Source organism: Suncus etruscus, chromosome 1 (assembly GCF_024139225.1).
Source record: "Suncus etruscus isolate mSunEtr1 chromosome 1, mSunEtr1.pri.cur, whole genome shotgun sequence".
Lineage (NCBI taxonomy): Eukaryota > Metazoa > Chordata > Mammalia > Eulipotyphla > Soricidae > Suncus > Suncus etruscus.
Window position 1 is genome coordinate 23796375 of NC_064848.1, and position 11479 is coordinate 23807853.

At 43.6% G+C, this 11479-nt stretch overlaps 1 protein-coding gene across 1 annotated transcript in view; it reads right to left on the reverse strand.

Moving 5' to 3' along the window:
* TMOD1 (tropomodulin 1) overlaps positions 1 to 7195 on the reverse strand; it is a 59129-nt gene extending 51934 nt beyond the window's left edge. Inside the window, exon 1 of the mRNA XM_049784164.1 lies at positions 7047 to 7195. Coding sequence (XP_049640121.1) covers positions 7047 to 7166 — 120 coding nt within the window. The 5' untranslated portion in view covers positions 7167 to 7195. The remainder of the gene's footprint in view (positions 1 to 7046) is intronic.
* Between the last annotated feature and the right edge of the window lie 4284 nt (positions 7196 to 11479).

Sequence of the window (11479 nt, forward strand, 5' to 3'; positions counted from 1 at the left end):
TGTTGATATTATTATTACTCTGTGGTTATTGTTATTGCTGTCAATGTTATTACCATCATACCACCATCCTCAAGGGCTGTTTCTCTACACTCAACATCATTTTAATCTCATGAGGCCCTATTCATTGATGTTGTTGGTTAGAATATATAACAGATTCCCAGGGACTGATTTCAAAAATTAAGTTTTAGACTGAAGTTTCTCTCTGAGGTTGAAATGATCTTTGTTATCTTTCCTCCTGCAAACATTTGATTCCATTTCTAAGACACATTTTAAAATCTTTTTGAGTGTTGGAGAGATGATGGTATATTGGGAAAGGTATTTGCTTATCTTACATGTGGCGGGTCTCAGCTTGATCCCCAGAACCACATTGGATCCTCCAAGCATGATCCTTGAGTGCAGAGCCAGTAGTAAACTCTGAGAATAGCTAGATGTTGCTAAAAAAAATTTCTTCTTTCTTCCCAACATCTCATATAAAATAATTATTTAAATTCAAATTTTATGTATTGGTAGTTTCCTTCTTTTTTCTTAAAAAAATTATGATGAAAAGAACTTCAGAGCTCCAAAGGAAAGGAGAGTGAAAAACAACTAGCCAGTAACTTGTTTCCCTGTTCTCTTGGGGACTATGTCATATGCCAGCACAGGAGACAATGGCCAAGAGCATGGGTGTCCAGTTGGGACTGCTGGGACTAGAACCCCAGCCTCAGCAGCTAGGTTGTCTCTGGTCAGGTTACCTCATTTCTCTAAGCCTCAGTCTCCACATCTTTAAAATGTATCTGGCAGCCCATCTTCTCTTCCCATTTCAGTAAGTGGGCTGATCCACACTAGGCTTTGTCCATCCAATCCTGAGAACTTGCCCAGGATTCTCTGCACAAGTCCCAGCACGGCCTGTCACCAGTCTCCCATCTCTTTGGGCTGCCCATTGTCCCTACTGCCTGGTACAAAGCTATCTGAATCGAGGAGTTGGCTCAGCTTCAGAACAGCACCACTTAACTCCGGGGAGACAAGAAAGGGCAGACCCTCTTGGGGCATCAGTCAACAGTGGATACTTTTAGCTCTCAAGCATTCCTCTCCTGTGGGAGGAGAGTGCAACCATCTCATGATAAGCTTGAGCTTTTCCAGGCGGTCACCGAGAGAAACAAAGTTTCAGGGGCTTTTTTTTTTTTTTTTTTAACTTTATTTCTTTCAGGCACACAGATTTGGAATCCTCTGCTGCCAACAGTGAGGCTTTCCAACTCTAGTACTCTATTATGTCACATGATGCTGGGCAAACAACTGCATCCTTGAGAATTTAGGTATAAACACGTCCTGGAATTGTGTACCAATTATGTGTGTGAAAGAGAGGGGTGGGAGTTATGATATCAGAGATATGATAATACAGTGGGTACTATCATATAGTACCGCTTGCCTTACATGCAGCTGAGCCAGGTTCATTCCCCAGCACCTGAGAGGGTCCCCAACCCTATCCAGGATTTACCCCTGAGCACAGAATAAGTACAGGAAAAAGTAACCTGGGAGAGTTAGTAGTCCAGTGTGGCTCAAGAACAAAATCAAACCATAGTGGGAAGAACTGAAGGGAGTGTGAGGGGGCCTCCTGCATACACTCTGCAGGAAGAGCACTGAGTTCCAGAGACAGACTCAGAGCCCAATCTGGACACACAGTTTGCATGGGAGCAGGTTTCCAAGAAGGGAAGAGGAGGGTCCCTCAGAGGGTCCCTTGCACCCACCCATGTGCAAGCCCAGAGCTTGCCAGTGGCTCCTGCTTCCTTGAAGGTTAATGTCCAGCCTGCAGAGGCCAAGAAGTTGTCAGGGTTCAGCCATTGCCTAGTTGGGGTATGTGGTCATTTGACTTTGCCTCATAGCTTTTTTCTTTAGTGTGGATGACAGCAGGGTCTGTATCAGAAACTGAAGATGTGGATTGTTTTCAAAAGATCTGTGCAGAGAAAGTTTCCTTTTTTCATCAGAACCTGAGAAGAGGAGGAATACAGAGCACAACAGAGAGGGCCTGGGGATCTGGATTCTGTGTTTATTCCAGTTGGATACAGGACCTGTTAACATGGTTCTTCCCCCTTTCTGGGCGGGCTCAACTCCTGCTCTGTCAGCTGGGGTTTGGATGCCTGCTGATCTCTGGGCACTGCTTGCTGCTCCAGGCCTACATACCTTTGGCCTCTCCCTGTGCTGTGATTTGAGAGCAGGGGCCAAAGGCATGTGAAACTTAAGCTGGAATGTTTGTGCTCTCAGAAATAAGGGCAGCTCACCTGATCGCTTCCAAACTCACACACTGACTTGCAAATTAGGTAACAGAGATCTCTTAGTCAAGGGGTTCATTGTGAAGTTGGGACAAAGGATATGGGGCCTCCCTTATCACTCTGATCTCTCTGGTTTCTCTTTGCTTTTTCTTAGACAAAAAGGGGTCTTTGAAAAATGTCCTTTTTGAAAGCGCAATGGTATAAGAATCACAGGTTTCAGATTGCTTGACCCTGTTCCACATCCAAATGCACATTTACCATCCTTGAAAACACTTGGAACCGGACTGAATTCTAAATCTGAACACCTACTTCTGTGAGGTGAGGAAGCTATTTAACGCTCTGGTTCCCAGTTCCCCATTCTCCAGTGGGATCAGCAGACCTTCCAGCTTCTGGGAGGAAGTCTGGGACTCGGGGTGGCTGAGTGAAGAGTCCAAAGGGCCTGAGAAGCTGCAGTCAGCTCCTGACATTAGAGAAGATTTAGAGGAGCTCTGGCCAGTTTGAAAGTAAAGTAACGCTCCCAGCTAGGTTCCGCTTCTCTATTGTCTCTCTCTACTCCCACATTGGACACTTGGCTCTTCCTCTACTCATCACCAGCTCAGTTTGCAGCCACAGCCTAATCAAAACCCAATCCCACCCAGCAGCTCAGGGCAACACCAACAAATCGAAAGAACAAAGGCAGCAAGCCTTGCATGTGTATGTGAAAGAATGTGTGAATGTTGTTAATGTGTGTGAAAATTTATGGGAATGAGTTGCATGATCATATGTGCGTGTGCACAAATGTGTGTGTGGATGTGTGTATGAGTATGTGAATATGTGTGAATAAAAATGTATGCTATGAATGTAAGTGTAACTATGTGTTGAAGATTATGTGTGTTTGTAAATATGCATATATGAGAATATGAGCATGAATGTGTGTTGCAAGTACACACACGTGCCCAAGTTATTTGCACTTCTCTTTCCAAAGAGCAAAGATTCTGCAATATGGCAGAAGACTTGTGAAAATGGCAGGATGTTTACTTGTCTTCAGAAAACAATCAAAGAAATTTTTAACCACCAGCTGGACAGGAGGCTGGGGGCTCCCACAGAGTCTCTTCCACCTCTCACCCATCTTCCTGGCTCTTCGTCCAGCTTATTTGTCTTTAGGGTCAGTGCTTGAAACCTGCAAGCCCACATGAGCTACTACTTGAGCTTATAAAGAAGGTTCTAAACTCTTCAATAGGTCAGGCAAATTCCTTTCTCCAACTCCACACCCACTTCCCATTATCTAACCAAACCCTATTTCAGGTTCGCCAAACTGTTCATAAACACCACTAAGATTTCTCCATCCCTTGATAACTTCTGCATGAGAGACATTGCTCATGGCCTATACTTGACCTAGAGAATTCTTTGTTTTTATTCATGACTTAGAAAAATCCAGGGCCCAGTTCCAATATTCCCTGCTCTGTGGAGCCTCCCATCAGTAAAAATTAATCCCCTCTCTGAGCTCCCTGTCTGCTCCTGTTTAAGACCTAGTGTTTTATGCCTGCTCCCCCAGACAAGCACCGGAAGGTCAGAATCCCTGCCAGGGCTCCCTTTTGGAGGCTGCCACTGTGTATTGGCACCTGGAAGATAATTGAGTTAACAAGTTGACTAGAAGTAGCCAAATCCCCCATTATTCTCCCTTTTTAAAATTGCTTGTTCTTGTAATTCTATGGGCCAGTAATCTAGGCTAAAACAATATACTTGTATAACAAAAAAAGCCAGAGCTTAATTATGTCTTGCTTCTGTCTGTGACTTGTTATTACTGAAACCCAGGCTACTGGTAAGCAGGGAGAGACCCAGTGCATAAACCTCTATACCCCTGACCTACAGTCACTAATACTCACAAGTGGCCTAAATTCTCATGGGAAAAGTAAGGAATATAGAGATGAGGACATCTGGTTGGGGGGATTTCTCATTTTGTGAGGCCCAGGACCAATAAGGATTCTGAATTAGCTAGAAAGAAGCCATTCTCTCAACTTCATAAATAGGTCAGGTTGTAAGAAAAGAAGAGTGGCCTTGAAAGTGTCTTTTATTTTATGATTGGGGGCATTGAGGACAACAATTGGTCCAAGATCTATAAGGAGCATAAAAGATAGGGCCAGAATAGAGTGGGATATCTAACTGCTGATCTGATATGGGTCTTACTAGTCTCCCTGTACACTAGCTGTGATTTTTTGAAGGTTAGTAAAATGGCATGAAAATTTTTTTTCATAGATTACCAATACACTACAGTTGAGCAACATCATTTTTAAAAGGGTTTAAAACTTTTTTTTTTAGTTTTTGGGTCACACCTGGCTATGATCAGAGGTTACTTCTGACTCTGCTCTTAGGAATTACTCCTGCCAATGCTCAGGGACCATATGGGATGCCAAGGGTCAAACCAGAGTCAGCCATGTGTAAGACAAGTGCCCTAACTGCTGAACTATTGCTCTGGCCCCAATACTTCCATTTTTTAAAAAAAAGTTATTGATTGATTGATTAGTTTTTAGGCCACATCCGGTGGTGTTCAGGGATTCCTCCTGGCTGCGCATTCAGAAATCACCCCTGGCAGGCTGGGGGATCATTTGGGAAACTAGGAATCAAACCAGGTACCTCCTGGGTTGGCCGCATGCAAGGCAAACACCCTACTGCTGTGCTATTTCTCTGGCCCCAATACTTCCATTTTTAACGATGACATTTCTAACAGCAAAATAATTAATTAAATAACATTTAATTTAATACATTTATTTATTAATAAATTAATAAATAAATTAACCTAAATTAAATTAAATTTAACATTTATTCTTTTTTTTCTTTTTTTTTTCTTTTTTTTTTTTGGTTTTTGGGCCACACCTGGCATTGCTCAGGGGTTACTTCCAGCTTTCTGCTCAGAAATAGCTCCTGGCAGGCACGGGGGACCATATGGGACACCGGGATTCGAACCAACCACCTTTGGTCTTGGATCGGCTGCTTGCAAGGCAAACGCCACTGTGCTATCTCTCCAGGCCCAAATTTAACATTTATTTAATAAAAATTTAAATAACATTTGTTATCCATCTTATTCATACAGGCATTTACCTAGGAGCCTGGAATGGGGAATTGTACTTATGATACATACATCTTCTATACTATCAGAAGCAATTGTCTCAAGAGAATCATGGAATAATAGGGTTTTGTAAACTCAGCTACAATGCCAACTAGGTGGCAACACATTGCAAGATTTGGGTGAGCCATGAGAAAGTTACATATGCTCTGAAACAGTGTCTGAGATCTAGAAAGAACTCATGGGTCCAGAAATCAGGTGGAAATGGGAGGGCTGCCATTCACCATTATCCCAGTTAGCCCACTGTCAAAATTTATGTTTCCTGCCCCTATGTTGAAGCAGAACACTATGTTGACCTAGAGGTGTAAGCTCCTTAGGAATGAATGTTTCCACCAGGAAATACAATGATCCACAGGTCAAGAACTTCAAATGACTCCCCACACCTTTCATCAAAAGACAGAGAAGGAGTTTATGTAGTGGCTGGTGTGAGTACAAATTACCAAGCAGAGTTGCCCTTCTATTCTACAGTGGAAGTGAGGAAGCATATTCTGCAATTCAAAAGAGTTTTAGGTCTTCCTTAAAATATTCATATGCTGAGATTAAAGTCAATGGAAAACTACAAGAACTCAACTTAAGCAGGGCCATCAATGGCTCAGTCCTTCAGAAAAAAACCAAATGAGCAGAGATGCCTGCTAAAAAGTAAAGGGAACATAGAAGAAGATGAAGAAGATCGAAACAAATATCATTTACAACTATGTGATCCATTTGGAGAAGTAGACTAATTGTCATTAGTATTTCCCTCTTGTTTTCTCATACAAATGTGTGTGCACATTAAGCAATTATTTGTGTTTTCTTCACTCTCCTCTTAAGCCCTTTCACATCAATAAATTTTCATGTCATAGCATTTAAGTACTGTTAATTATAATACTTGGCCAATGTGATAACTAGGAGAAATATAAACATGACTCAAGAACTTTACTTCCTTTCTAGGAGGTTGTATACAGGAAAGTTGTATCAAGTTGGGCAGAATTCTGAACTTGTTCTTGTCTTTATATGGAGACAAGTGTGGCTTAAAGAGATGTGTGCCAGTGCCAAGTTGAACAAGAGTTGTGATGGATGGTTAACTTTATGTGTCAATTTTACAGGGTGCCAAGACATCTGTTTAAATCTTATTCTGCGAATGTCTGTGAGAGTGTTTGTGGATGACATGAGCATTTCATTCAGTAGATGGAGTAAAACAGATTGCCCTGTTTCATGTGGACAAAGCCCTATGCAATTAGCTGACAATATGGAGGCTGCCCTGCCCATTAGTAGGAGGCAATTTCCCTACCACCTTGAACTGACTTTTTTTCCCCCTTTGGTCTTGAAATGTAGCACTGTCAGTTTCTAGATATTGAGACTATTGGCCTTGGAATGAAGCTACAACCATTGACTTTGCTGGATCTCGGGTTTTGGACTCAAGCTGGAACTGTGTTACCAGTACTCCTGGCCTCTTCCCTGTAGACTCCTCATCATGTGACCATGTGACACAATTCCTGATAAAACATCTCTTCATATGTAAATATATCCTATGATTTCTGTTACCTTTGATAACTCTGATTAATTACCACTCCCCCCACACCTCACACTTCTGTAAAGGCAATACTATTCTAAGGAGGGAACTGGAAGTGTTTTGGGAAGTCAGCATCTATTCCTCCCCAGAAATGAATACTGTTTCTGCTCCAGGGTCAACATGCTTCCCTCTAGAGTTTACTTACATCAGGGTCCAGTTCATCTAGCTCATTTTCCAGTGTCCTGAGCTCTTCCTCTGTCAGGGCTCCAAGGATCTCATCTTCATCCAGGTCACGGTATTTCTCTAGTTCTCGTCTGTATGACATTGCAGAAGAGTTTGTTTTTGATTTCTGAGTTTTCGTGGTTTCTGACCTACCAGAAAGAGAAAACTCTTAGACACACTTTTCTGAAAATTTCTCTTGAAGCAAACAGATGCCTGTCATTCACATGGCAGCAGCCTGGACATATTTTATGAACCACCAGGAGAGTAACTACAAAGCTGGATAATTTTCTAATAAAATGGAGTCAAGTAAAAGTCTCAGGAACATATGGTTTAATAATTGCAATTGCAAGTAATTGGTATAATTCAATTACAAGTAAATAGGTCAATATACAGATTAAAGAGTATCTGAAAAAAGGTCATTTTTCCAGTCATTGAAATGCTTTTCTGTACAGTCCTCTACCCTTTACTGCATACTCTGCTAGAACACCCGAGCTCTGTCAGAGCTGATCTTAAAGTGTGTGGGGGTTGGGTGGGGCAGATGCAGCTTCTTGAGCACCTGCTGTGCAAAGGCACAGTACCCATAGCATTTCAGTTTACCCTCACTAAAAGTAGTCAGCTGTAATTACTATATATATGTTTCTTTTTTCTTTTTCTTTCTTCTTTTGGTCTGATGTTCCAGATTGAACCCAGCCCTCACACAGGAAAGCTAAGTACGCCACTGCTGAGTCACAAGCCCAGCCCCAGTAATGACTAACTTTCACTAGCTCAGGCCAAGCCAACACCATGAATGATGGAGCATTACTCTGAGGTCATTTGTGCTCCTAGCTATGTTTTATACATGAGGACACTGAATCTGAGGCAGGGAAGTAAACTTCAGCTTCTCACATGACCAGGATGTCACAGGACTCCCACAGGTACCAGGGTCTGCCTTAAACCATCTGTTCTCCAGCCTACCTAAAATGTTCTGAGCCCTTAACACATCAAGTAAGCACATCACCTCCTCTTTAAGGCTTCTTGTCCTTTTGGCACATAGAGCTATCCTGGCCATGAGCTAGTGCCATACGTCCCCTAAGTTGTGCCTGTCTCCTGCAGTAACCCATAGTTAGGGTCTGGGTTTACTCCATAACTTCCCAACTTCCCAATAAACCCTGTAGAGCCACATCCCAACAGAACAGTTTTATTATTTTTTTTCTTTCTTTTATTTTTTGTTTTATGGGGCACATCTGGAAAATCCAGGTTTACCCCTGGATCTGCACTCCTGGACCAGGACTCACTTTTGGCAGTGTTTAGGGAATCATTTGTAATACCAATGATCAAATTGAGGTCAGCAATATACAAAGCAAATGATCCATCCACTCTACTATAGCTCCAATCCCTCTTTTTATTTTTGCCTTTTTTTTTTTTTTTTAGTTTTTGGGTCACACCTGGCAGTACTCAGGGGTTACTCCTGGCTCTATGCTCAGAAATTGCTCCTGGCAGGCTCGGGGGACCATATGGGATTCGAACCAGTGACCTTCTGCATGAAAGGCAAACGCCTTACCTCCATGCTATCTCTCCGGCCCCTACTTTTGCTTTTTATACAAACACAGCTCCAGCTTTTTTTTTTTACTGCCTTTGACTGTCCTGTCAGAGAGGTTTGAGGAAAATCTGGGCTCTTCTGGAATGTGCTAGAATGCTGCAGAAGTGGCTCATCAGATCTTGTTTGTGTACCCACCTGTTCTTCAACCTGCCTCTACTCAGCCACTTCCAACATGAGGACTTCCCTAAATACTGTGGCACAGAATGTGTACAGAACTATGAGGGGCTGACCTGTGTTCACCTCCAAGTTCTTGTGTTGACATTCTAATCCCAGGACCTTAGATACTAAGCATCACTGTCTAAAGAGGCAATGTGACTAGAAATTGAGCTCATGACCAAATTAGTGAAGTTTACATGAGGTCAGTAGAGAAGGACCCCTAAATAAGCATAACTGAGGTCCTTATAAAACATGGAGATTTGGACAGCCACATCCAGAGAATGTACATAGTATGAAAATGAGGCAGAGATTGGGGTAATGTGTCTTTAATACCAAAAATTAACAGAAAAGTACCAGGTGGTAGGTCCAGGGCCTGAAGCAGCTCCAAAGGAGCCCAATCTGCTCACACTTCCATCTTGAACTTTGAACCTCCAAGCCTTTGAGACAATATGTTTCTGTGGATTTATAATTTGGGGTTAGGGAGGTTATAGAAAACAAGCCTAATCTATATCACCTTCTTCCAGCACTGTACCTTTTTCAGATTCCCTGTTTCACATGCAAAAACAAAACCCATGGGTCATTTGTAAAATGACTAATGGAATTTTCCAGAGGAGAGAGTCCTGAAATCTAGAGAAATACTGCCAATAAATGAACTAAAAAAACTGGCACTAATTGTGAATAAAAACAAAAATAAGTGAAAATTAACTAAAATTCAAGTTCAGTGAAGCTTTGGGAATACACTTATCTTTCAAAGAAAGCGTTATTGATAGAAATGTGGGAGTCTCCGGCATGGGGCCTCCCCAAAACCCATACCTGGCAAGAGCTGACCTCCAGAATCAAAGAAAATCGAAGCCAGATATCTGCCCAAACTCCTCCCCATGCACCTCCCCCCTGAAGTATGGAGGGAGGGGGAAACCTGAGGACCCCTAAGAGTCCACCTGAACCCACTTCTGGCCATCTGAGCTGGCACCCAGGGAAGGCCTGGAGTCAGGGGATAAAGACAAGGACGACTGGGGGCCTGCCAAGCCTCCCAGCACTCCCCAGGCTAGGGAGAGGGCCTCCGGTATGGAGCCTCCCCAAACCCTATACCTGACAAGAGCTGGCCTCCAGAATCAAAGAGAAAACCGGAAGCCAGTTATCTGCCCAACCTACTCCTCATACACCTCTTCCCTGGAGTACAGAGGGAGGGGGGAAGCCTGAGGACCCCTAAAGTCCACCTGAACCCACTTCTGGCCATCTGAGCTGGCACCCAGGGAAGGCCTGGAGTCAGGGGAAAAAGAGAAGGACCCCTAGCCTGGGGAGAGCTGGGAGGCTTGGCAGGCCCCCAGCCGTCCCCCTTTTTCCCCTGGACTCCAGCTCCCCCTGGGTGCAGATTCAGATGGTCAAAAGTGGGTTCAGGTGGATCCTTATGGGTTCTCAGGCTTCCCTCCTCCTTCCGTACTCCAGGGGGAGGTGCATGGGGAGGAGGGCAGGCAGATATCTGGCTTCTGGTTTCCCCTTTAATTTTGAAGGCCAGCTCTTCTCAGGTATGGGGTTTGGAAGTCCCCATGTCGGGGGCCTTCTTCCTAGCCTGGGGAGAGCTGGGATGCTTGGCAGGCCCCCTTCCGTCCCTCTCTTTTTCCCTTAGACTCCAGGCCTTCCCTGGGTGCCAGTCCAGGTGGGCTCTATAGGGGTCCTCAGGCTTTCCCTGTACCTCTTCCTACAGTAATAAGAATGTGCTTTGGGAGGAGGGTGGGTCATTCTAGCACTGATTTATGTTGGGACAGTCATTGGAAAGTTTTTCTCTTTGGTCTCCTATTGATAGTATTGTATGCATATAGTTTGTGACCTTGATACTACCCTTACAAAGCTCATTTTTAATCTTTTACTGCCTCAGTCCCAACCCTTATTTCCCCCATCTTCCCATGTAGGTGCAGCTCATGACATGAAGCTCACCACATAGAGTGATGAGTGCAGTTAGAGAAATAACTACTGAAAACTATCATAACAATGTGAATGAATGAAGGAAATAGAAAGCCTGTCTTGAGTACAGGTGTGGGTGGGGTGGGGAGGAGGGAGATTTTGGAAATTGGTGGTGGGAATCTTATACTGGTGAAGGGGGGTGTTCTTCACATGACATGAAATTATACAACTACAATCATATTTGTAATCACGGTGTTTAAATAAAGATAACTTAAAAAAAAAGAAACGTGGGAGTCATAGTTAGAAGAGGAATCAAGGGGCCGGGCGGTGGCGCTAAAGGTAAGGTGCCTGCCTTGCCTACGCTAGCCTCGGACGGACCGCGGTTCGATCCCCCGGCGTCCCATATGGTCCCCCCAAGCCAGGAGCGACTTCTGAGCACATAGCCAGGAGTAACCCCTGAGCGTTACTGGGTGTGGCCCAAAAACCAAAAAAAAAAAAAAAAAAAAAAAAAGAAGAGGAATCAAGCAGGGCCAACTAAATAACGAAGGACTTGATTCCCGAGTACAGAAACCTTCATGTCATCCTTTTCTCTAAGAATTGCTTGGCTTGGTTTGATGTCTGTCTTTGACCAGACCTCCAGAATGCAATATTCAGACCATACTTCAGGCCATACATGAGTTCTCCCTCCCTCCCTTCCCTTCCTTCCTTCTTCCCTTCCTTTCTTTCTTCCTTCTTTTCTTCCTTCTTCCCTTACTTTCTTCTTCTCTTCCTTCTTTCTT